This window comes from Schistocerca piceifrons, chromosome 1 (assembly GCF_021461385.2).
Source record: "Schistocerca piceifrons isolate TAMUIC-IGC-003096 chromosome 1, iqSchPice1.1, whole genome shotgun sequence".
NCBI lineage: Eukaryota > Metazoa > Arthropoda > Insecta > Orthoptera > Acrididae > Schistocerca > Schistocerca piceifrons.
The window spans coordinates 1,039,692,230-1,039,719,718 of NC_060138.1; the positions used below are offsets into that span (position 1 = coordinate 1,039,692,230).

At 38.7% G+C, this 27,489-nt stretch overlaps 1 protein-coding gene across 1 annotated transcript in view; it reads right to left on the reverse strand.

Annotated features, from left to right (window-relative positions):
* Positions 1 to 27,489, reverse strand: part of LOC124777398 (cadherin-86C-like) — a 286,282-nt gene that overhangs the window by 44,255 nt on the left and 214,538 nt on the right. The window contains exons 15-17 of the mRNA XM_047252795.1: positions 13,180 to 13,296; positions 7,966 to 8,197; positions 7,698 to 7,836 (exon numbers count right to left, since the gene is read on the reverse strand). Coding sequence (XP_047108751.1) covers positions 7,698 to 7,836; positions 7,966 to 8,197; positions 13,180 to 13,296 — 488 coding nt within the window. The remainder of the gene's footprint in view (positions 1 to 7,697; positions 7,837 to 7,965; positions 8,198 to 13,179; positions 13,297 to 27,489) is intronic.

Here is a 27,489-nt window from a genome sequence, read left to right on the forward strand (position 1 = left end):
AAAGGTTTTTGGCCAAAAGCTTACTTGTTTAACAGTCTATCTGTTGTGCCTCTCTGTAACTCAATATCTCTGCTATAAGGTGAGTAGCAATCTATCCATTTTTGTAAACTACAATTTACCAAACATTTAAAATTAAACTAGTACCAAACCAGTCGGTAGAGATGGAGGATGGTCTTAGTTTTTCTGAGTGGCAACACAGCCGTACCATTTCAATGCTTAGAAAATTCACAGCGATAGAAGTTGAACAGCCATGCAGATGTAGGGATGTAGTCATGCTACATTGCTCTTGAATGTTGTGTTTGTCTCTTGACTAAAAGGCATTGGCTTGGTGCGAGTGACTGTATATTGTGGTGAACCTCTATGAATAGTAGTGCAGTATAACTAAGGAAATTTCACTGTACTATTTTGTTGGGATTTGGGCTGTGATTTTACAGCTGGATTATCTGAATGTATTTGGGACTCTGCCAAATAGTTTGCTATTTATTATTCAACTTGAGACAGGACAGACACACCTTCAAATATCTTTTTTAAGGCTGTCTGAGTGAGCTTTTCTGACATTATACTACTCCGCTTTTAAATAAATATCATCATTGTGTTGATTACATTATTCAGTCTTCTCATTTTTATTTAATGCATTGTATCAATTATTTATTTATGTACATTATTGCCTGACTCCTCACCCATGAACCATGGACCTTGCCATTGGTGTGGAGGCTTGCGTGCCTCAGCGATACAGATAGCCGTATGTGGGTGCAACCATAACGGAGCGGTGTCTGTTGAGAGGCCAGACAAATGTGGGGTTCCTGAAGAGGGGCAGCAGCCTTTTCAGTAGTTGCAGGGGCAACAGTGTGGATGATTGACTGATCTGGCCCTGTGACACTAACCAAAATGGCCTTGCTCTGCGAATGGCTGAAAGCAAGGGGAAACAACAGCCATAATTTTTCCCGAGGGCATGCAGCTTTACTGTATGGTTAAATGGTGATGGCGTCCTCTTGGGTAAAATATTCCGGAGGTAAAATAGTCCCCCATTCGGATCTCTGGGCGGGGACTGCTCAGGAGGACGTTGTTATCAGGAGAAAGAAAACTGGTATTCTATGGATCAGAGCGTGGAATGTCAGATCCCTTAATCGGGCAGGTTGGTTAGAAAATTTAAAAAGGGAAATCGATACATTAAAATTAGATATAATGGGAATTAGTGAAGTTCGGTGGCAGGAGGAACAAGACTTCTGGTCAGGTGACTACAGGGTTATAAATACAAAATCAAATAGGGGTAATGCAGGAGTAGGTTTTATAATGAATAAAAAAATAGGAGTGCGGGTAAGCTACTACAAACAGCATAGTGAACGCATTATTGTGGCCAAGATAGACACGAAGCCCACGCCTACCACAGTAGTACAAGTTTATATGCCAACTAGCTCAGCAGATGACGGAGAGATTGATGAAATGTATGACGAGATAAAAGAAATTAGTCAGATAGTGAAGGGAGAAGAAAATTTAATAGTCATGGGTGACTGGAATTCAATAGTAGGCAGCCGGCCGAAGTGGCCGTGCGGTTAAAGGCGCTGCAGTCTAGAACCGCAAGACCGCTACGGTCGCAGGTTCGAATCCTGCCTCGGGCATGGATGTTTGTGATGTCCTTAGGTTAGTTAGGTTTAACTAGTTCTAAGTTCTAGGGGACTAATGACCTCAGCAGTTGAGTCCCATAGTGCTCAGAGCCATTTGAACCAATAGTAGGCAAAGGGAGAGAAGGAAACATAGTAGGTGAATATGGATTGGGGGGAAGAAATTAAAGAGGAAGCCACCTGGTAGAATTTTGCACAGAGCATAACTTAATCGTAGCTAACACTTGGTTCAACAATCATGAAAGGAGGCTATATACATGGAAGAAGCCTGGAGATACTAGAAGGTTTCAGATAGATTATATAATGGTAAGACAGAGATTTAGGAACCAGGTTTTAAATTGTAAGACATTTCCAGGGGCAGATGTAGACTCTGACCACAATCTATTCGTTATGAACTGTAGATTAAAACTGAAGAAACTGCAAAAAGGTTGGAATTTGAGAAGATGGGACCTGGATGAACTGAAAGAACCAGAGGTTGTCGAGAGATTCATGGAGAGCATTAGGGAATGATTGACAAGAATGGAGGAAAGAAATACAGTAGAAGAAGAATGGGTAGCTTTGAGAGATGAAATAATGAAGGTAGCAGAGGATCAAGTAGGTAAAAAGGTGAGGGCAAATAGAAATCCTTGGGTAACAGAAGAGATGTTGAATTTAATTGATGAAAGGAGAAAATATAAAAATGCAGTAAATGAAACAGGCAAAAAGGAATACAAACGTCTCAAAAATGAGATCAAGAGGAAGTGCAAAAAGGCTAAGAAGTGATGGCTAAAGGACATGTGTAAGGAAGTAGAGGCGTATATCACTAGAGGTAAGATAGATACTGCCTACAGGAAAATTAAAGAGACCTTTGGAGAAGAGAGAATGAGTTGCATGAATATCGAGAGCTCAGATGAAACCCAATTCTAAGCAAAGAAGGGAAAGCAGAAAGGTGGAAGAAGTATACAAGGTGTTACAAAAAGGTACAGCCAAACTTTCAGGAAACACTCCTCACACACAAAGAAATAAAATATGTTATGTGGACATGTGTCCGGACACGCTTACTTTCCATGTTAGAGCTCATTTTATTACTTCTCTTCAAATCACATTAATCATCGAATGGAAACACACAGTGACTTCAAACACTTTGTTACAGGACATGATCAAAATGTCCTCCGTTTGCGAGGATACATGCATCCACCCTCCGCCGCATGGAATCCCTGATGCGCTGGTGCAGCCCTGGAGAAAAGAGTATTGTATCACAACCGTCCACAACACGAGCACGAAGAGTCTCTACATTTGGTACCGGGGTTGCGTAGACAAGAGCTTTCAAATGCCCCCATAAATGAAAGTCAAGAGGGTTGAGGTCAGGAGAGCGTGGAGGCCATGGAATTGGTCCGCCTCTACCAATCCATCGGTTACCGAATCTGTTGTTGAGAAGCGTACGAACACTTCGACTGAAATGTGCAGGAGCTACATCGTGCATGAACCACATGTTGTGTCGTACTTGTAAAGGCACATGTTCTAGCAGCACAGGTAGAGTATCCCGTATGAAATCATAATAACGTGCTCCATTGAGCGTAGGTGGAAGAACGAAACTAAAATGGGCTCTAACATGGAAATTAAGCGTTTCCGGACACATGTCCACATAAGATCTTTTCTTTATTTGTGTGTGAGGAATGTTTCCTGAAAGTTTGGCCGTACCTTTTTGTAACACCCTGTATAGAGGGTCTATACAAGGGTGATGTACTTGAGGACAATATTATAGAAATGGAGAGAATGTAGATGAAGATGAAATAGGAGATATGATACTGCGTGAAGAGTTTGACAGATCACTGAAAGACCTAAGCTGAAACAAGGCCCCAGGAGTAGACAACATTCCATTAGAACTACTGACAGCCTTGAGAGAGCCAGGCCTAACAAAACTCTACCATCTAGTGAGCAAGATGTATGAGAGAGGCGAAATACCCTCAGACTTCAAGGAGAATATAATAATTCCAATCCTAAAGAAAGCAGGTGTTGACAGTTGTGAAAATTACCGAACTATCAGTTTAATAAGTTACAGCTGCAAAATACTAACACAAATTCTTTACAGACGAATGGAAAAGCTTGTAGAAACTGACCTCGGGGAAGATCAGTTTGGATTCTGTAGAAATATTGGAACACGTGAGGCAATACTGACCTTACGACTTATCTTAGAAGATAGATTAAGGAAAGGCAAACCTATGTTTCTAGCATTTGTAGACTTAGAGAAAGCTTTTGACAATGTTGACTGGAATATTCTCTTTCAAATTCTAAAGGTGGCAGGGGTAAAATACAGGGAGCGAAAGGCTATTTACAATTTGTACAGGAACCAGGTGGCAGTTATAAAAGTCGAGGGGCATGAAAGGGAAGCAGTGGTTGGGAAGGGGGTGAGACAAGGTTGTAGACTATCCCCAATGTTATTCAATCTGTATATTCAGCAAGCATTAAAGGACACAAAAGAAATATTCGGAGTAGGAATTAAAATCCATGGAGAAGAAATAAAACTTTGCTGTTCGCCGATGACATTGTAATTCTGTCAGAGACAGCAAAGGACCTGGAAGAGCAGCTGAACGGAATGGACAGTGTCTTGAAAGGAGGATATAAGATGAACATCAACAAAAGCAAAACGAGGATAATGGAATGTAGATGAATTAAATCGGGTGATGCTGCGGGAATTAGATTAGGAAATGAGACTCTTAAAGTAGTAAATGAGTTTTGGTATTTGCGGAGCAAAATGACTGATGATGGTCGAAGTAGAGAGGATATAAAATGTAGACTGGCAATGGCAAGGAAAGCGTCTCTGAAGAAGAGAAATTTGTTAACATTGAGTATAGATTTAAGTGTCAGGAAGTCGTTTCTGAAAGTATGGAGTATAGCCATGTATGGAAGTGAAACATGGATGATAAATAGTTTCGACAAGAAGAGAATAGAAGCTTTCAAAATGTGATGCTACAGTAGAATGCTGAAGATTAGAGGGGTAGATCACATAACTAATGAGGAGGTATTGAATAGAATTGGAGAGAAGAGAAATTTGTGGCACAACTTGACTAGAAGAAGGGATCGGTTGGTAGGGCATATTCTGAGGCATCAAGGGATCATCAATTTAGTATTGGAGGGGAGCGTGGAGGGTAAAAATCGCGGAGGGAGACTAAGAGATGAATACTCTAAACAGGTTCAGAAGGATGTAGGTTGCAGTAGGTACTGGGAGATGAAGAACCTTGCACAGGATAGAGTAGCATGGAGAGCTGCATCAAACCAGTCTGTGGACTGAAGACCACAACAACAACATTGCCTGACTTTATTTATGTGTGATTACGAATAATAGCAGGCACTTGTACTAGGGTAAAAAAAGCATAGTGGTGTTCTCTCATCCCACAGACATAGAGCTAAATGAGTCCACAAGGGGAATGTCCACTCACAAATATATTAGGTACTTATTGAGTGCCTCCTGGCTCCATGGCAAGTGAAAAAATAATGTGTATTTCTGAATACATTTAGGGAATAAAATAATTGGAAATAATGAAGCTGGGTAAAAATATATTACAAAAGGAACTCATAAAATTATTTGCAGGATGTCCATGAAGGAAGACAAATCCCCTAAACAGCTAAACAGGAACAATACTGTGATTGTTATATTCCACAAGAAAGGAGACAGGCAAAACAGAGAAAGCTATACATCTGTCGGCCTACTCTCCATAATGTACAATTCAGGGTGAAAATTATTTACACAGACAAATTTTGGCAGATTGCATGGGACACTGAAATAAATATTTTTCTCTCATGTCATATTTTCCAGTGAGAATTTTTTAATCCGGTTGAGGGAGTTTTCTCCAGATGAAACTTAATCAAACTAATAGACTGGGAGGTTGCATGGACAATAAAAACATTACTTCGACCACAGTAGAGGTTCGAAAAGGTCTCCATTGACCTGTATATGGAGGTTACACTGGTGAGTCTTGTTCTGTCTAACACTGACAAAGATTGCATGGGTGCCTAATTCCTAGTGCAGCTGCTACTATACATGCAGCCAGATCCTCTTCTGATTCAACAGGGGTTTTATAAACAATGATGCATGTCTCTTGTCACACAAAAAGGTTCAGAGGGGCCATACAGGGAACCAAGTAAGCCACAGCGCAGGTCCACCACTACCAACCCACTTTTCGGGGAACTGTTGGTTCAAGAATTGACACATAGGGTGACTGAAATATGCCACCTTCAGATACTCATTAATAACTGCATCTGTCAGTTTCCACAAGGCATAGCATACTCTTTCATACTCTTTCTATCCTCTTGCAGATGTGGCTAGTATGTTCCTCTGAGTTTAAGGAGGCGGCATGGGGCAGGGTGGCTGATAGCAGGGGGGTGGGAGTGGAGGAATGTGTAGTGCTGCTTGTGGGAGCATGCAGGGATGTAGTGGGGGACAGAATAGGGCTGTTAGATGCATTTTACAAGATGGGGGAACTATTTGAAGTAAACATTGTTGACAATAGTTTTTAAGACTATTTCTAAAAGAAATGGATTAAATTGTAAGAAATTCTCTTTGTAAACATTGTTATTAATTGTATATTTAATGTCTATACCTATTTTTCTCTAAGTGATCAATTGGGAATAATGTTACAACCATGAAACTTTATCAGAACTTGAAAGAGAAGTCAGAGAAAGAAATTCCAAATTACAAAAAATATTCTCAACAACCACAGAAATTTTTTATTCCTAAACTGGGAAAAGAAGAAGAAATACATTTAATGGAAAATAGCTTAACCACCTACATTTGTTTATTAGTTATTTTTATCTGTAACAGCATTGGGTGCTATAGATATTGGACATAGCAAATAAATTGAAATTGTTCACAATCTTCTGTATAAGTAATTGCTTAAATTGTTACATCAGTTAATCATATTTTATAATTCTCATCTACTGTTAGCAAGCAACTTCTACATTTAAAAGAATTGAAAATCAACAGGAAATTGAACATGAAGGCAGTACTTTAGAAGACAATTTTTTCACTGAGTTAGTAGGCAAAGTGGCACTGTAAATGTGACTGTAATGATTTTTTTAAAAAAATAGGTTTATATCCTTGCTAATTTTATGTTCTCAGGGAGTATGTTAAAAAACTCCAAACCCATATGAAATTTTGTGTTGTTCTGCTAGACTATTACTGCAAACAAACTTCAACTTCAGTGGTTGGACTTATTAGAACCAATTTGATAGTCTGACTGAAAATCAGTTACAAGGTTTAGTAATTAACACATTAAAAAAATTGTAAAACTTAGCAAAACAAGCTGCTGACACTTCTATTTTGGGAGGAATTTAATGAATAATAAAATTAACTTCAGAAATCATATCTGATTGACATTTACTGCTCTATAGAACAAATGCTGAATGTGAAGTAGTATGATTCTTTTTTTATTTTTATTTATTTATTTTTTTTTAACAAAGGCATCCCATGTCTTGTGTGAAAACTAGACACTGAAAACACTTTTAGACTTGATAATTTGTGACAGATTAAAACTAATTGATTGATTAAGACTCGTACCTCGAGATCCACTTTTTTCATGCAGTGCTTCTCTAGTCGAATTACTCCTGCTTGCTATAATATTCCTACATGTTCATTTCATATTTTTAAATCTTTTTTTGTCTCTTGGTACAGAGGGAAAGAATTTCAATCAAAAAATTAAAAAAAACTGTGTTTCATTTGTTTATGTATGGGGGACATAACTATAACAGAAATTCTTAGTGTTACACAGATGTTCAAGTAATTAGTATAATAAATGTTTATGTCAGTGGTAATCATTGTTGTGATTCTTCCTTTTCATCTGATTATGGTAAATCTGTGCTCACAGACTTGACAATACTAAACACATTACTAATTCTTAGAAACAATGACATCACACAGTGTGTACAATATTTTTCAGCTCCATTATTATAAAAAAATCATCTAAATATTATTTATTAAGTTATCTCAACATTAATATGATATTCTTTTGCATTTAGATCCTGAAAGAAATTAGATTGTGTCAATACATAAATATGAATATTGTTTGAAACTCTCCATGATAAATAAATCAGACTTACAGTTACTTCTGATGTTGCTGCAGTTGTTGTAATCAGTTCTGGCTTTGGCACTGTTCCACCAGTATTGAAAACAGAAGCGATTTTGCTAATATCAACCACTGTTTCACCACTTGATTGCACTTCTGCTATAATCAGTGTCCTGAAGCATCATCATATGAAATCAGATGACAGATTCTTAAAAACAAATAAAAAGTAAAGGAGGAAAAATTCCTTCTTACACAAAATTAATCAATGGAGAATATTTGTAACAAAATGATTGTTTACTAACTTATTTGCCAATTCTTGTCGAGCAAACATTCTTTCTTCCTGAAGTTCCAAGTGATCATCATATGGTGTGACAGAGCAAACTCGGACACTGCTCCTCAGCATGGAAGACAAAAGTTTCTCAATATCTGCGCGATCAGATGGAAGTGGTCCAGGAATTATAAACTGCATCATTTTTGTTGGTGATGGTGGTGGATATACTCGCACCAACGATCGTGTGTGATGTTGTGGGCTTCCTAATGGAAAATATGTATAAATAATTTAGTACAAGAATTATGTAATAATTAAATTTTCATAAAAAGTATTGTGTTCTTGGACCACTGCAGTTGTGACTACATTACTTTTATTAAGCAAGTATCTTTTTTATGGCCCCTATGTAACAAGAGAAGCTACAGTTGCAAGCTTCTGACTAAATTATGCAGTTAGTGCAATAAGTGTAACAAAATCTTGAAGTTTGTTCATTTATTATTGCAGAAGAAAGCTAGAGTCATTTGTGGTATACTTCCAGAAAAGGGCAATGTTGTTTGCATCATACACTGAAGGGCCAGAAACTGGTACATCTGCCAAATATTGTGTGGGGCCCTCTCGAGCATGCACAAGTGCCACAACACGATGTGGCATGAACTTGACTAATGTCTGAAGTGTGCTGGAGGGAATTGACACTGAGAATTATACAGGGCTGTCTATAAATCTGTAAAAGTATGAGTGGATGGAGATCCCCTCTGAACAGCATGTTGTAAGGCATCCCAGATATGCTCAATAATGTTCATGTCCAGGGAGTTCAGCAGCCAGTGGAAGCGTTTAAACGCAGAAGAGTGTTCCTAGAGCCACTCTGTAGCAATTCTGGATGCATGCAGAGACAAGGTAATGTTTTTCCTGAAAACACTATTAATTTAATGTAGTGTTAGTGATATAAACACCAACACTTATAAATGAGAGCTTACACAAGTACACTATTAAGAACTGTGTATGAAAAATCTATGGCCAGAACACTGGATTGATACTGATGTCTTTTGCTGTAGGACTTTCATTTCTTGACTGCGTGATTGTGTGCCTACATTTATGTAACCTTGACAGCATCATCTTTCAGTGTTGACAACATTTTTCCATAAGCATTATATTAACTTTTGTCAGTTGGTAAGGAAACACAAGCAATGTTTGCTTGTGGAAGAAACAGAAATTGGTATTATTTGCAACAATTACTACTATTACTACTACTAAAAAGATATTCACTGGCCCTCACAAAGGAAGACATTCTAACATTGAAGTAAAAGTTCTGGTATTCTTCTGTGAAAGGAGAAATAATGGGCAACCTATGACTATAAACAAAGCAAAAGAGGTTGCTACAGTTCTTAATATAATGAGGCAAGAGTTTAAGGCTAACTGGGATGGGTTGATCGCTTTCTGAAACAGGCTGGCCTATCTCTGTGATGCTGTAAAGCAGTATGCCAAAAGCTTCTAAAAGGATTTTGAGAAGAAACTTCACGAATTTCAGTGGTATGTCGTCACATTTTAGAAAGAGAAGAATTTTTTGATGTGCCAAAGAGGCAATGCTGATGAGGCACAAATTTGATTTGATATGCCACTTATTACGTGATTGATGAGAAGGGGCAAAAAAAAAGTTACAGTCAAAACATCAGGGTGTGATAAACATTTCATAACTGAAATAATGGCAATGACAGCAGATGGGTGCAAACTCTTCCCTTTCCTAATCTTCAAGTGGAAAGTGAGCCCAAAGACCCCAAAAAATTGAAAGCTGTTTCCTGATGATGTCACTGTTCAAAATCAACAGAAGTAATGGATGACTGAAACTTAAAAACTTGACTGGCTCCAAAATATACAGGAACTTCATCCTGGTGTACTTTCCAAACTACAATCAATGCTTTGTCTTGATGCATTTCGTGCTCATATCAGTGATGATGCGAAAAAGAGGATCCACAGCCAAGCCAGTGCTTTTGTTATTATTCCTGGAGGAATGACTTCTGTGTTATAACCCTTGACATCAGTATAAAGAACCCTTTCAAAGGTTACATGCAGGAACAGCACAAAAAATTTTGTTAACCAAACTGTGAACTGACTCTGACAAGAAAAATTAATCTTCCTGCACCCTTGGTTTTGACTGCCTGGAAAAGATTAGAGTACCAATGATTGTAAAATTATTCAAAAAATGTTGTATTTAAAAAACTCTGCATGGCAGTGAAGATGATGTGCTCTTGAACGAGACTGAGGATGACGGGGAAAGAAAAAATGAATCTGTTTCTCATGTAGACTCTTCTGAGGATACCACTAATTATGACATTAATGAATAATGATGAGTAATGCCTGTAATTTATGATATGTTTGTTTGCTTGTCTTTCAAGTTAGGTGTTCATTTTTTTAATGATGATTATGTCACTTAACAGTGGTCCATTGTTGTTGTTTTTACAGTTCATGTATGCATCCACTGTTGTGTAAAATAAATGTAGTCTACCAGTGATATGCCAACAAACTCTTTTTTATAATGTAATTAACATCATAAAAAAAGTGTTTGTAGGTGCATCACTGGTAGGCACATTACATTCAATGGCACATTAGATTTGCATAAATGTAGTAATATCTGCTGGTATCACATAAAATTTGGAACTTCAACCCAACAGTATCAACCAGCCAGTGACAAGAAGGATGCTGCCAGAAACCAGTAGTGTCATCAGCTGAATCCAGAATGGACAGTTGTTGACTGTTCATAACAGAGGATTATACCAAGCTAAAATTTTTCGTAGGTATAGGTGATAATGTCGCAGTGTACAATTCTTGTCTTCTGTGATGAAATATCAATGGCTATTACCTGTATAATGTGGATGGATCTTCCATCAAGATCTACAGTTATCAATCAATTCATGTAGACACCACTGTCCTATATCTAATTATTGGTGCAGACTTCTATCATTTTATAGTTCTCTAGTCTTGGATACCTATGCCATGCTGGCATCAAAGTGATTACAAGTGTCTCACCATATAACAACCTGCTTTGCCATTTCTCCAAAGTCACCTATCTGTTGCCTACTCTAGCACTGCTAAAACACTCAACAGTACATCAAATTACCATCATGCCAAGTTCAATAGTCCATGAAAAGCCTCGTCATCTGCCTCCAGACAAACTCAGACCACAAAGCAAAATTCATCTTTCATGTTAGCACACAGGATCTATCACCACTCAGATAGTAGCTAGGCCTTGCCTGCGCCGCTAAGAAGAGCAACAGGTGGTGCCCATCAATAGCTTAGCACTAGAACAATACCTAATGATACCATGTGTCACATAGCTAAGACTCTGTATGCACATCCATGGTAAGACCAATCTCAAGGGTCAACCTCATCCTTGCTATCTATCACATACCCATTGCAACAGGAATATATCAAAACAGCCGTCACTACCAGTCAAGGTAAACAGTTTGAATCATACATTTTTAAAGCACTTGTGCCTATCACCCCACTGCTAATGGTCTCACGGAATGGCTCCATCTACTGTTGAAGGCATCACTCAAATTGTGAAATTCTAAATTCTTTACACTTTAGAACCTGAAGATGTTTAATATACTGCAGTTCCGACTGAAGTAGGGTTTTGGAAGTCTTGTTTCTGTACCCATGATGTATTTCTGCCAAATATGACTAGTGGATACCCAAGTTGACATGCATTAAGCACTGTGCTTCAGTACACATGCACTCTTGTGTCTCTATTGCAGCAGGCTGAGCTGCATTAATGGTTGTGGGGGAGACAGGGGCAGGCGGGTTGGCAGAGAATTTGTACACCTCTGCTCCAACCACTGTACATTTGATGCTGACAGCAATCGTTCCTCTGTCACCATTTCCATTGGCAGACTTAAGCCAGGCTTTAGCCCAGTGGAGACTCACACAAGTTCAGAAACGGCTGCTAATACTGAGATGCTACTTATGAGTGATTTCATGAGGACACCAGATGCATCAGCCTTCCACTACAACAGTCAATGCCTCTGAGCTAAACTCCGATCACCACTCACTCTAGGCACTGCTTATGCTTCAACCTCAAATATCGTTGACACTTGGGTGGGGGAATGAGTGATGTGGGCAGTAAATTGTCTGTTATATTTTATGTACTGTACAGATCCTTATCCTTGGACCACAAACAAATGAATGATAGTTAGATGTTCTTTGCAGTGTATTTAGCTATTGTTTGTTGTGTTAAGTAGATTGTATTTTCACACAACAGTGCATACACATAGTGAGCTAAGCACCAATTTGTCCCCCCCCCCCCCCCCCCCCCCCCGCCCTCTCCCTGGGTCAGGATTTTAGCTCCTCAGCCAGCACTTCACCGTGCATGGGACATCATGCACTTGTACTTAGTGGGATCCTTCCAGAGCTCGTGTAATAGTAACATATGACAAAGTTTGTGGAAGAGACTTCAAGCAAGGCAAGACTAATGTTACATCTCGGACTTTACGAGATGACTTGACTCAACAGTCACAGCCCCATCATGATCTATGAGGCCCTTCACTTATGCACCATCTCTCACTGACATTCCAGTGAAGAGCAGACACAAAGACATAATAAGATCTCAACATGAAATGAAGTGTTGTGGCTCTGGGAAATTACATGTACTGCAGGCAACGTCTGCCAATGTCACATGAAGCTTCAACCAGTGTGACCCCTGATACAACATGAGTATCCATGCTGTCTGATGTGTGTGCGCTGTTGTGTTCATCCACCTCTGCTATTTCCATACTGACATTTTCTTATGGCTGGGACACTAAAGCACCTACACTGTCCTTGGTGTTGTAGTCACCCACCTGTGATATTTGTTCCATGTTTACATCTTCTTCGTTTCTTCTTCTTCTTCTTCCAGACAGAATACCAAGTCTCTCACTCCTATAGCTAGCACATATAGGTGAGTATGGCTGCCTGGTGGTGACTGTGCTATTATTGTTAGAGTATAATTACAATATCTGAACCAGCACCTCTCATACAGAGCTGCACCAGACTACTACACATAGGCAAACTCATCCATGGAGGTGGGTTGCATATTTAAGAGTCATATAATTTATCATGTTAGAAGTGAGTATTCTTCTGCTTCAAGGATGTAAATTTATTGTTTGGCATGTGATACTGATATAATTTTGTGGGAACAGATGATTAAATAAATAGAGTATAAGATACATCAAATTCTGTAAAACTGTCAGTCTTGCAATACAAATATTCTAATACTAACCCATGTCATGTGCTTCCACGAAAAATTCAATTGGGCTGCTTGCATCTTGGATGGAACTTCTCCTTACCCTCGGTGTAGGTTTTTCGTGGCTCAGTGATTCTCGAAGTCCCAGTAATCCTGTTAAAAATGATTTTAATTATACCTGTTTCTTTTATCACTTTTTTATTGTTACTGTGGAATTATATCCATTTAGAGTTAGTATTAGCCAAGCCAGTTCCAGACAGGTGATTAAATAACTATATAATATGAAAAATTCCTACAACCAAATATACATTGCGTGTCATTGGCTCTGTGGTATCGCAGTTAAAGAACTTTCATTTCAGATCTTAAGATTACCAACCACAGCACAGGAGATATGATAATTTTGCAGTAGTGTTCCTGGTGGCACACTAACTGTTGCACAGAGACATGATATTTTTGAAGTACTGCTCTTAGTGACACTTTACTGGATGTAGTGCTGCTCCTAGTGGCACTTCACTGGATGTGTTACTTGAAAAGACTGTTCAGAAATTCACTCCAATCCATGAAACATTATATAAACTACTGATGTTACAGAAATAACTTAATCTGTACTGTACTTCTTTTGTGCTTAGGGTCCTTTTTAAACAAATTGTTCAATGTTTGCTTCTAACACTTTGAGATGAGCTATCCTGAGGCCAAATACACATTCTAAATTAAAATATATCGTGCTGAATCTAGGAGTAACACAACACAGTGTGACTTAGTGGGTGGTTAGACACAACCATTTGTTCCAAGGCTGAGTACCATCTTTGGAATTTAGAAGCACGGTTGTTAGGAGGAGGATTGAAATGTTCCAAGAGGTGAAACAAGTGTCCAATCCAGGCTGTTATTTTAAGGATATGTTTAGCAGATAGGTATGCAACCTTAGAAATTTAGCAACCTCACTGAGCATATAGTGATGATAATGTTAACATAAAAGTGGATCACAAACTGTAGCTCTGCTGAGATAAAAATCAGACAAGGTATGTATTATCACAGTTGACCATCCACTCGAAAACATGCAGTTTTCCTGTGGTGGAGCTGAAGTGAGTGGTGTGAAGAAGATGAGGGGGAGTGGTTTCACATTTTCTGATTCAAGGTATAGACAAGCAGATAATATGATGATATGGACTCGACATATAAGCTGAAAATGGGGAAAAATTTGGAAACCCTGGGAACTCATGAAGGCTGCCACAGAGAGACTAACAAGGAAATTTATATAAAAGGGAACTGCCAATCATGCAGATATGTATCACAACATTAATGAATGTGCTTTTGGCAAGGAGATCATTTGGAAATGAAAAGCTGGGTAGAGATTGGGCCATTTACAGGGGTAATATCCTTTTGTAGGTAGGTGACATCAATAGTGAGAGGGAATAAAGGTGTTTGGTGGAAAGGGGGAGGGGGGGGGAGAAGACAACACACAAATACACTTTAAATTTGAAAAAGCTTTGCTTGAACTCAGGAAGAACAAATGACCTGGTATTGATGAAACACCAGCAGAACTCTTGCAGACCTTTTTTTTTTAGAAGACTTTTAATAATTCAGAATGGAATATTTTTTTCTATTCTTAGGTAGTGTGTTATCAACTACAGGGGCACAACGATGATCCACTCTCTTTATGCGGAGTGGACTAGAGTCATCAGCAATGGCAGAATGAAACAAGAAGCCAAAATCAGAAATGCTGTGAGACATAGTTGCTCACTGTCACCACTGATATTTTAATTTGTATATAGGAGAGTGAATGAGAATATTCTTTCTTGATGTGGATTAACAGAAAATCTTGATTTGGTTGCTGACATCATTAGCATCAGTCATCAAAAGTGAAGAGTAACTGATTTAGAGACTTAATGAAATGGAATATGTGTCAGCCAGTAGATATAAAGTAAAGAAAACTGATATAATTGTAGACACAACAAGTGGATGTGCTGGATGGATAAAGGTTAAATTTGACTAGAGGCTCTTGATGGGGTGCACGTGTTTTGCTATCTTAGAAGTAGAATAGATAAAGAAGGAAGATGCAAGAAAGACATAGCAAGACTGCAAAAAGCAAAAATGGTGTTTATAAAAAGAAAAATACTACTAAAATCCAAAACTATAAAATGTAAACTGAGACCAGAAAAGGCTTCATTAAAAATTATCTTTGGAACACATTTCTGCATAGGAGCCAAACATGTTTGGGGGAAAAAAGAGATAAAAAAACAGAAGCCTTTGCAATGTGTTGTTATGAGAAACTGTGGAAGATCAGCTAGGTTGACAGAATAAGGAGTGTAGATGTTCTGAAATCGGTCAGTGAGGGGAAAAAAGCTTACTAATGAACATAATGAAACAAAGAGACAGAATAGTAGTACACTTCTGAGTGTTCTGCTGAGTTGTTGTTTCCATTTTATGAACAATATTTTGAGAACTGAACCAGCCATCTTCTTCAGGTATTGTGAATTTTGCTGTTTTTACTCACTGCCTGAACTCTATAATCAGACAACAATTCAGTGGAACACTCAGAAATTAACTACTAATCAGTCACGCTGAGAAAATTTGGGAGATCGCAAAGAGATAGCATGAGAAGAGTCACTGCTGAAGATAACAGTTAATTGAATGGTAGAGAAAAAGAATCACTGGGGCAGGCCTGCATGTCAATATGTAAGGCAGATCAGTGATGATGTGGCATGTGAAAGGATCTCATGCTTCAGTAGACAATATGACCATAAGGAACTGCCATTTGAAGCTAATGGACACAGGCTCTGTATCATATCTGAGGAGATGCAGTCATTGCTCAACATCTGGTATGGAGGAAATGTGCAAGTGGTTCAGGAATTTGAGGAATTTGCATGTGGTTTGGAGACTGTTCACTTAAAGTCCTTAGAAGTCATAAAGACAGCCATGTCATGAAAGTGGACACAGTTTGAACATACAGTTTGAACTGTTCTGCAGAATTAATTAAATATTCATCCTTGGAAACCACATTACTCTCAGAAATTATCACCGGACATTGGTCGGAACATGAGAGCTGAAGATTAGATTAGATTAGTACTTGTTCCATAGATCATGAATACAACACTTTGTAATGATGTGGAACATGTCAGGTTAATAAAAGGTGTCTATACAAGATATTATATTAGACAAAATATTACATGACACTCAATATTTTAAATTAATTAATTTATTTTTTTGTGGGGGTTGGGAAATTACCCACTTACTACATCCAAAAATTCATCTAATGAGTAGAAGGAGTTGCCATTAAGAAATTCTTTTAATTTCCTTTTAAATGCTATATGGCTATCTGTCAGACTTTTGATGCTATTAGCTAAGTGACCAAAGACTTTTGTGGCAGCATAATTTACCCCCTTCTGAGCCAAAGTTAGATTTAATCTTGAGTAGTGAAGATCATCCTTTCTCCTAGTGCTGTAGCCATGTACACTGCTATTACTTTTAAATTAGTTCGAATTGTTAATAACAAATTTCATAAGTGAATATATAAATTGTGAGGCTACAGTGAAGATTTCTAGCTCTTTAAATAAGTGTCTGGAGGATGATCTTGGATGAGCTTCAGCAATAATTCTGATTACACGCTTTTGTGCAATGAACACTCTTTTACTCAATGATGAGTTACCCCAGAATATGATGCCATACAAAAGCAGAGAATGAAAATTGGTGTGGTAAGCTAATTTACTCAGATGTATATCACCAAAATTTGCAATGACCCTAATAGCATAAGTAGCTGAACTCAAACGTTTCAGCAGATCCTCAGTGTGTTTTTTCCAGTTCAACCCCTCATCAATGCATACACCTAGAAATTTTGAATATTCTACCTTAGCTACCGATTTCTGATCGAAGTCTATATTTATTAATGGAGTCATTCCATTTACTGTGTGGAACTGTATATACTATGTTTTATCAAAGTTTAATGAGAGCCGATTTGCAGAGAACCACTTAATGATTTTCTGAAAAACATTGTTTACAATTTCACCAGTTAATTCTTGTCTGTCGGGTGTGATAGCTACACTTGTATCATCGGCAAAAAGTACCAGCTTTGCATCTTCATGAATATTGAATGGCAAGTCATTAATATATATTAAGAACAGCAGAGGATCCAAGACCGAACCTTGTAGCACCCCATTCTTGATTGTTCCCCAGTTTGAGAAATCATCAGTTTTTTTGCATATTATGTGAACTGTTTATTTCAACTTTCTGCACTCTTCCAGTTAGGTATGATTTAAACCATTTGAGCACTGTCCCATTCATACCACAGTACTTGAGCTTATCTAGAAGTATTCCATGATTTACACAATCAAAAGCCTTTGATAGATCACAAAAAATCCCAATGGGTGACTTCTGGTTACTCAGAGCATTTAATATTTCATTAGTGAAAGTATATATAGCATTTTCCATTGAAAAACCCTTCTGGAAACCTAACTGACATTTTGTTAAAACTTTATTTTTACAAAGGTGTGAGCTACTCTACAATACATTACTTTTTCAAGAATTTTGAATAAGGCAGTCAGAAGAGAGATTGGGCGGTAGTTGTTGACATCAGACATATCCCATTTTTTATGCAGTGGTTTAACAATGGCATACTTCAGTCTATCTGGGGAAATACCCTGCTTCAGAGAGCTATTACATATGTGGCTAAGAATCCCACTTATTTCTTGGGAACAAGCTTTTATTATCCTGCTGGAAATGCCATCAATTGCATGTGAGCTTTTATTCTTGAGAGAGTTTATTATCTTCCTAATTTCAGAAGGAGAGGTGGGTGGAATTTCAGTTGTATCAAATGGTGTGGGTAAGGCCTCTTCCATTAACTGCCTTGCTTCTTCTAATGAACATTTAGATCCTATTTTCTCTACAACATTTAAAAAATGATTATTCGAAATGTTTTTGACTTCGGGCTTGTTATTTATCAAGTTTCCATTCGCTTTGACCATGATGCCGTCATCCTGTACTCTTCGTTGTCCTGTCTCCCTTGTTATAGTATTCCAAATTATTTTGATTTTGTTATCAGAGGTATTAATCTCAGACATGATGCACATGCTTCTGGACTTTTTAATAACCTTTGTTAATGTAGCACAGTAGTTTTTATAATATTTGGCTGTTTCTGGGTCATTACTCTTTCTTGTTGTTAGATACAGTTCCCTTTTGTGGTTACAAGATATTTTTATTCCTTTACGAAGCCAAGGTTTTTGCATGGTTTCTTATAATTAGATTTAACTACTTTCTTGGGGAAACAGTTTTCAAATTCTCTTACAAGTGTATCATGAAATAAGTTATATTTTAAATTAGCTTCGGGTTCCTTGTACACCTCATCCCAGTCTAACTGCTGAAGATTTTCTCTGAAATTTCTAATTGTTGAGTCATTAAATGAATGCACAACTTTGGAGGGTAGTTTTGAATTACTGAATGGAGCTATGTCATATACTGTAATTAGCTGAGCATCATGATCAGAAAGCTCATTCTCAACAGGACAAGAATTTATGTTTTTAAACCTATCTTGGTCTATAAAAGTGTTATCTATCAATGTGCTGCTGTCCTTTACTACCCGAGTAGGAAAATTAATGACAGATGTCAAATTGAAAGATCCAAGCAAGACTTCCAGGTCATTCTTCCTATTACACTCTTTCAGTGATTCGACATTGAAGTCCCCACAAATAATAATTTGCTTTCCCCTATCTGACAGATAGCACAACAAGGCATCCAAGTTTTCCAGGAATAAATGAAAGTTTCCCGAAGGAGACCTATATACTGTTACAATTATAAAAGAGCCCTCCTTCAGTTTAAGTTGACAGGCACACACTTCTATATGTTGCTCTAGACAAAACTTTTTTGTATCTAAGTTTTATACACAGTGATAACTTTTGACATATATGGCAACTCCTCCTCCCACCTTATTCTCTCTACTCATATGTGCAGTCAGCTTGTAACCACTGATATTTACCTTTTCCATGTTGTTGTTGTTGTTGTTGTTGTTGTGGTCTTCAGTCCTGAGACTGGTTTGATGCAGCTCTCCACACTACTGTACCCTGTGCAAGCTTCTCCATCTCCCAGTACCTACTGCAGCCTACATCCTTCTGAATCTGCTTAGTGTATTCACCTCTTCGTCTCCCTCTACAATTTTTACCATCCACGCTGCCCTCCAATGCTAAATTTGTGATCCCTTGATGCCTCAGAACATGTCCTACCAACCGGTCCCTTCTTCTTGTCAAGTTGTGCCACAAACTCCTTTTCTCCCCAATTCTATTCAATACCTCCTCATTAGTTATGTGATCTACCCATCTAATCTTCAGCATTCTTCTGTAGCACCACATTTCGAAAGCTTCTATTCTCTTCTTGTTCAAACTATTTATCATCCATGTTTCACTTCCATACATGGCTACACTCCATACAAATACTTTCAGAAACGACTTCCTGACACTTAAATCTATACTCGATGTTAACAAATTTCTCTTCTTCAGAAACGCTTTCCTTCCCATAGCCAGCCTACATTTTATATCCTCTCAACTTCGACCATCATCAGTTATTTTGCTCCCAAAATAGCAAAACTCCTTTACTACTTTAAGTGTCTCATTTCCTAATCTAATTCCCTCAGCGTCACCCGACTTAATTCGACTACATTCCATTATCCTCGTGTTGCTTTTGTTGATGTTCATCTTATATCCTCCTTTCAAGACACTGTCCATTCCGTTCAACTGCTCTTCCAAGTCATTTGCTGTCTCTGACAGAATTACAATGTCATCGGCGAAACTCAACGTTTTTATTTCTTCTCCAAGGACTTTAATACCTACTCCGAATTTTTCTTTTGTTTCCTTTACTGCTTGCTCAATATACAGAATGAATAACATCGGCGACAGGCTACAACCCTGTCTCACTCCCTTCCCAACCGCTGCTTCCCTTTCACGCCCCTCGACTCTTATAACTGCCATCAGGTTTCTGTACAAATTGTAAATAGCCTTTCGCTCCCTGTATTTTACTCCTACCACCTTTAGAATTTGAAAGAGAATATTCCAGTCAACATTGTCAAAAGCTTTCTCTAAGTCTACAAATGCTAGAAATGTAGGTTTGCCATTCCTTAATCTTTCTTCTAAGATAAGTCGTAGGGTCAGTATTGCCTCATGTGTTCCAACATTTCTGTGGAATCCAAACTGATCTTCGCCGAGGTCGGCTTCTACCAGATTTTCCATTCATCTGTAAAGAATTTGCGTTAGTATTTTGCAGCTGTGACTTTTTAAACTGATAGTTCAGTAATTTTCACATCTGTCAACACCTGCTTTCTTTGGGATTGGAATTATATTCTTCTTGAAGTCTGAGGGAATTTTACGTGTCTCATACACCTTGCTCATCAGATGGTAGAGTTTTGTCTGGACTGGCTCTCCCAAGGCTGTCAGTAGTTCCAATGGAATGTTGTCTACTCCCAGGGCCTTGTTTTGACTCAGGTCTTTCAGTGCTCTGTCAAACTCTTCACGCAGTATCGTATCTCCCATTTCATCTTCCTCTACATCCTCTTCCATTTCCATAATATTGTCATGAAGTACATCACCCTTGTATAGACCCTCTATATACTCCTTCCACCTTTCTGCTTTCCCTTCTTTGCTTAGAACTGGGTTTCCATCAGCGCTCTTGATATTCATACAAGTGGCTCTCTTTTCTCCAAAGGTCTCTTTAATTTTCCTGTAGGCAGTATCTATCTTACCCCTAGTGAGATAAGCCTCTACACCCTTACATTTGTCCTCTAGCCATCTCTGCTTAGCCATTTTGCACTTCCTGTCGATCTCATTTTTGAGACGTTTGTATTCCCTTTTGGCTGCTTCATTTACTGCATTTTTATATTTTCTCCTTTCATCAATTAAATTCAATATTTCTTCTGTTACCCAAGGATTTCTACTAGCCCTCGTCTTTTTACCTACTTGATCCTCTGCTGCCTTCACTACTTCATCCCTCAGAGCTACCCATTCTTCTTCTACTGTATTTCTTTCCCCCATTCCTGTCAATTGTTCCCTTATGCTGTCCCTGAAACTCTGTACAACCTCTGGTTTAGTCAGTTTATCCAGGTCCCATCTCCTTAAATTCCCACCTTTTTGCAGTTTCTTCAGTTTTAATCTACAGTTCATAACCAATAGATTGTGGTCAGAGTCCACATCTGCCCCTGGAAATGTCTTACAATTTAAAACCTGGTTCCTAAAGCTCTGTCTTACCATTATGTAATCTATCTGGTACCTTCTAGTATCTCCAGGATTCTTCCACGTATACAACCTTCTTTTATGATTCTTGAACCAAGTGTTAGCTATGATTAAGTTATGCTCTGTGCAAAATTCTACCAGACGGCTTCCTCTTTCATTTCTCTCCCCCAATCCATATTCACCCACTGTGTTTCCTTCTCTCCCTTTCCCTACTCTCGAATTCCAGTCACCCATGACTATTAAATTTTCATCTCCCTTCACTACCTGAATAATTTCTTTTATCTCATCATACATTTCATCAATTTCTTCATCATCTGCAGAGCTAGTTGGCATATAAACTTGTACTACTGTAGTAGGCATGGGCGTCATGTCTATCTTGGCCACAATAATGTGTTCACTATGCTGTTGGTAGTAGCTTACCCGCACTCCTATTTTTCTATTCATTATTAAACCTACTCCTGCATTACCCCTATTTGATTTTGTATTTATAACCCTGTATTCACCTGACCAAAAGTCTTGTTCCTCCTGCCACCGAACTTCACTAATTCCCACTATATCTAACTTCAACCTATCCATTTCCCTTTTTAAATTTTCTAACCTACCTGCCAGATTAAGGGATCTGACATTCCACGCTCCGATCCGTAGAACGCCAGTTTTCTTTCTCCTGATAATGACGTCCTCTTGTGTAGTCCCCGCCCGGAGATCCAAATGGGGGACTATTTTACCTCCGGAATATTTTACCCAAGAGGATGCCATCATCATTTAACCATATAGTAAAGCTGCGTGCCCTCGGGAAAAATTACGGACCATGGACCTTGCCGTCGGTGGGGTGGCTTGCGTGCCTCAGCGATACAGATGGCCGTACCGTAGGTGCAACCACAACGGAGGGGTATCTGTTGAGAGGCCAGACAAACATGTGGTTCCTGAAGAGGGGCAGCAGCCTTTTCAGTAGTTGCAGGGGCAACAGTGTGGATGATTGAATGATCTGGCCTTGCAACACTAACCAAAACGGCCTTGCTGTGCTGGTACTGCGAACGGCTGAAAGCAAGGGGAAACTACAGCCGTAATTTTTCCCAAGGGCATGCAGCTTTACTGTATGGTTAACTACCTTTTCCATATCAGACACAATGTGATGCTGAGACAGGCATAGTATATCTATTACATTTCTTAGAATGGCGACTGGTCTGATAGTTTTGATAATATCCTGTGGTTAGAAGAAGCTGTGTTGCAGGTTGGGGAGTCTGTTAACTGGCACAATGGTTATTATTGGGCACAGACCATTCTAGACCAGCTGTTGAATAAAGTCAACACCAATCAAAGGGATTAGTTTGGTGCAGCATGACACCCACAAAAACTGTGTTGTTTCATGACATCCATAAAAGTTGTTGGCGCATATCTCATTTGGGACACAGTGCATGCTGAACAGCATCCCAAGATGTTTGAAAATGATGTATACAGTATTGTATTTACATGAGACAATTAGAATGACCTAATCGTAATGGAACATGGAGCCTTGCCTCACTTTGTAAGCCTCGACACTGGTCGGGACAACGTAGCTACGTTGAGTGGGTAACAAGGAGTCCTGAGCAAATGCCTATCTGGGAGTGGGCAAAAGAGAAAGTTGATTGCAGAAAACCAAAAACTCTTCAGGAGTTGGAGGAGCGAATTTGTCAAGTTTTTGGAAGAAACCACTGGATTATCGGCAGAAATTTGTTACAAACACCCCCCTCCATTTATCTAAATTCATTGAAGAAGTTTGTACTGAGGAATAATCAATGATACATTAGTTACATGTGATGAGGCTTCAATGGATGGCACCAGTTCTTTATCAATAAACTTAGGTTATATGAAAACTCGGTCTTCTTATTACAGTTTGAAGTAAACTTCCAGTCCAAGAGCTCTAACTGATTTTGATTGGTGTAGGGCAAAGTTTGTTATGAGAATTACATTCCATGTTAACTTATTAAGAGTTATAAGCCACCTACCCTTAGCCAGACACTCTTGTCAAAAAAAGTTGAAGAGGGATTTATTTAATCATTATCTCATGCACTGAAGATAATTTCTTGATGACCTGTCATTTCCTCACAGAGTATAGTATCTGATTTTCTATGTGATATTGTTGATTTGATGATGAAAATTTTGCACTGTGTATTTAAATGGATCATTGTAGGTGCTCATTTTCTATTTCAGATATGTTTTAAAAAATGTTATGTAAAGCTGTATTCTAAGTACTAACTTGACACACTTCACATTACTAAAGAACTATTTATCATGGCATATAAGTATGCAACTGTTTTTTTATTTCAAACTATGCCTTTATCCTGTGAAAAGTTTCATAAAAATCAATCATCTTAGTGGCAATTTAAAAGCAGTTTACTAAAGAAATTTGTGGCACTCTGTCAGAAGGAAAATTGTGGAATTCCTGTGGAGCCTCATGGAATCAACACACAGAAATATTCTGTATATTGTGAGGACTGAACACAAATGTGTATATACTTAAAGTATTCTTACTCCGAAGAAGTCACAATAACTAAAAATATTTGATACGTACATAAATTTGCAGCATCAGTTTAATTTCTTTTGCATTGTACCTCATACACGACATTTTCTGGTGGACTACCTGCAGTAAACTACTCACCCATTACCACTGAACTGATCAGTTTTAATTAACCTTGTCTTAGTGTAAGGATTTCATTCAGATTTGAATAAACAGTCATGCACTAATACACCATGGCATCTAGTTTCTGTGAGAAGCCTCCTTTCTTTTGTGTTGATGTAGTATGTTGTGGTTTGTTGATAGTCACATTTTAAATGGTCAATCATCTGGATAAGAGCTATAAATTATAAATATGCTGTGATTGTATTTTTCCAATTAGGTCAATTGTAGATGTATGGCAGTGTGGTGAAGATGAGAGGTGCAATACATGATCTCTTCAAGCAGGACCATGAGAAGATGATCTACATTCAAAGACTGAAAGCTATTAGGAACATGAGATGAAACAATGTTCATTATAAACAGGCATCTATTCTCAAGCATTTATATGACTGGTTTCTTTGCCAGTCATCAGCTTAGTTATGCAAGTCATAAACAACATCAGTAGGCAAACAACAGCTGCTTAGTATAGCAGAGGAAGAAATAGCATTTCTAAGTTTGCTAGCTCTTGTGTTATCCTTAGTATATTCATTTATAGCCTGTATAAGCTAAAAGCTAGTAATGATTCAGCTACAGGATTAATATCTGACAATTACTTCTTTATGTAATCATACTCATTAGCATATAAGTTTCTTCACAATGATAGACTCTATGAATGATTGATACTCTTACAAGCCAATGGATATGAAGTGGAGAATGTTCTCAGTGAATGGTAATAAATGACACTTCTCCTTCTTCTTTTTGTTAAGAGTTTTTTTACACAACCTGGGATGAGCTTTGCTGCACCTGTGTTTTATTTAACTTTGTGGCCAGATGCCCTTTCTGTTGTGAAAATCATCAGATTCCTAAGGGAGAGAAATTGTGTTCACCGCCTGTATGTGAATTGTGTAAACTTTGTCCTGTGTGCGATTGTATTTTCACTGTTTGTGTATCATATTTTCTAAGGTTTAAAGTGAGGACCAGCCCAGCATTTATCTAACTGAGTGAGGGAAACCATCTGAAAACCACACTTAGGTTGGTTGGTGCCCAATTGCCAATGCACTGTGCAGGTTCGGTGCAGATTTGGCTCACCTTCCTTTGATGCAAGGTAGCACACAGTGCATTCTGCTATATGAGCAGGCCAAATGGTAATAATCTGCACTGAAGACAAGTAGTACTGATTTGAAGTGAAAGTTCTGTGAAGACCGTGAGGAAAAAGCAGATTCATCGGCTTGTATTAAGGCCAGAGAACAAAGTAAAAGGAATGGTCAACGTGATATCCATTACTTAGCTTGTGACATTACCTTTTCTGTTAGTACAATAGATAAAAATTTATGGCACTACTACACCATAACCTCAATCATCATCATCTTTAGCAGCAGCATCTGTTGCATCATTTGATATTCACTGCTCAATAAAATGTCTCCTGTAGTCTTATCTACACATCACACTATTCCATAAAACACATCTCTGCTGCTCCTGCCTGTGCTCTAATGTAATCTGTCTACCTATAACAGTCTCAGTCTTCTCTTATGTCATGGAATCTAGCAAAGAACTTCCCCAGCACATTTACTATTAATTCATGTAGTTAAATATCCCTCACATCTCCATGATATCTTCCACTCCTATTCCCTCATCCAGTTTTTTGTCTTTCTTAGTAATTCTCAAAATGCATCCCCTGATTACTTACTCAAAGACACTAGTTTTGAATGGTTTCCACATTAAAAACTCTATGTCTCATTGCAATAAGATGAAAATGGTGATATGCTCTGATTGTAGACTTTCCTTTTCAGTTATACTAGAATTATTGTTTTCAAACCTCTATTCAGTTTTATTAAAAGTATTCATGTGTGTTTTTACTCTTCTGCTTCTTTTCCTACCCATCTAGTCTTTGTCTTCAACTACCTTCAACACAAAAACTCATCTGGTTCTGTGACTTCTCTGTTTCTCTACTTTCTTTCTGTTGTACTTGTTAATCATTATCTTGGTATTATTATTGACTTAATGCGCTACATTCTGACTTACTCTATGAAGTCCTTCCATTTATTGTTGAAGTTTGTCGTCAGTAGAGGAAAACATTGCAGTGTCATTAGCAGTAAAGATGATTAAAGTATGCTCTATTAATGTATATTCCCTCATAGTTTTCCCTGAAATTTTTTCTACAGTTGGTGGAAGCATATACAGTAAATTTCATTTTCCATCCATTAGGTTTGCGGTGAGTCCTTTTTCTATTTATTTTTACTCATAAGCTTCTGAACAATAACAGAAATAAGCCTTTCATGACTCCGCATGTAACAAGACGAAAGGATCATACACAAAGTGCAACATAAGTGGTACACAGAATAACTGATGTGAGTAGTACAAACTAAAAGAACATAGTGAGTATGAGTCAGCACTGCTCTGTACATATATAGGTGTGATTCGCATATATAGGCAGAGACTGCCATGTGCACACAGTTGGTGATTGATTGAAGTACACACGCATGGCAGCACTATACTCAGTGCAGTCACGCTCACACACATAGCAGCAAGATACAGCACACCTCTCCGGTGTGTGAAGAGGGTGTCAAAGTGACAGAGAGACACATTCGTCAGTTCCAGAGTGGCAGGAGCCAGTGCTGACAACGGGGCAGAATGATGTGCTGGGCAGGTGCCAGAGCATAGGGCCAGAACATGCAGAGATGCGGACATGCCTGAGGACGGTGGGCCCAAGCCAGTGCCTGACTATAGCTCTGAGGAGAAGGGTACTATCACCTTCTCTGCACCATCATCAGCAGGCATGTCCCAGTGTGGAGGAGGCCAGGCTGGACCCACGAGTGACAATGACTGATGTGACAATGGCGAGGGGACCGGCAGAGGTGGCCCAACCAGAACACAGGTGCGGCAACAGACCCAAGGCCAGAGACAGACCAGCATCCAGTGCTGAGAAGCTGGATCACCAGGGTGTCATACATGCAGGAGGCAGCCAATGGGACAGGGGTGCCTGCACAGCAGCTTCTTGAGGTGGAGGGCAATGGGGCAGGCTGTGGAGACAGGGGCCACACCTGCGAACCTGTAGCTTCTGGTGGTGAGGGGGTGGGGGTGGGGCAGCTGATTAAAGAGGCATGCCACCAGCCTGTCAGCTGTATGGATAACACAAAGACGGCATCCCCTGCAGTGGACAACAGTGGCCAGTATCTACTTGGAGTGGCAATCAAACCCTCACGCCCACTCTGGTGATCTTGGTGCAAAGTGGGCTGACAAACCTGTCACAGGCCATAGAAGGTGAAGGAGCATGTGTGGCTGCCAGCTGTGAAGCATCTGAGCTGGTCTCTGCTCTCCCATAGATGAGAAGTGATAGGTGCTCAGAAACAGAGAAGGGCGTTGTCTGGTGAAGAATCCTCAATAAACGTTCCCATTTGGGACTTGGACATATACGCCAGTCATTCTGCCTCACCATTTGATTGAGTGTGAAATGGTGGAGTTGTAACATGACAGATGCCGTGACAGGAACAAAACAAGTGAAAGGTG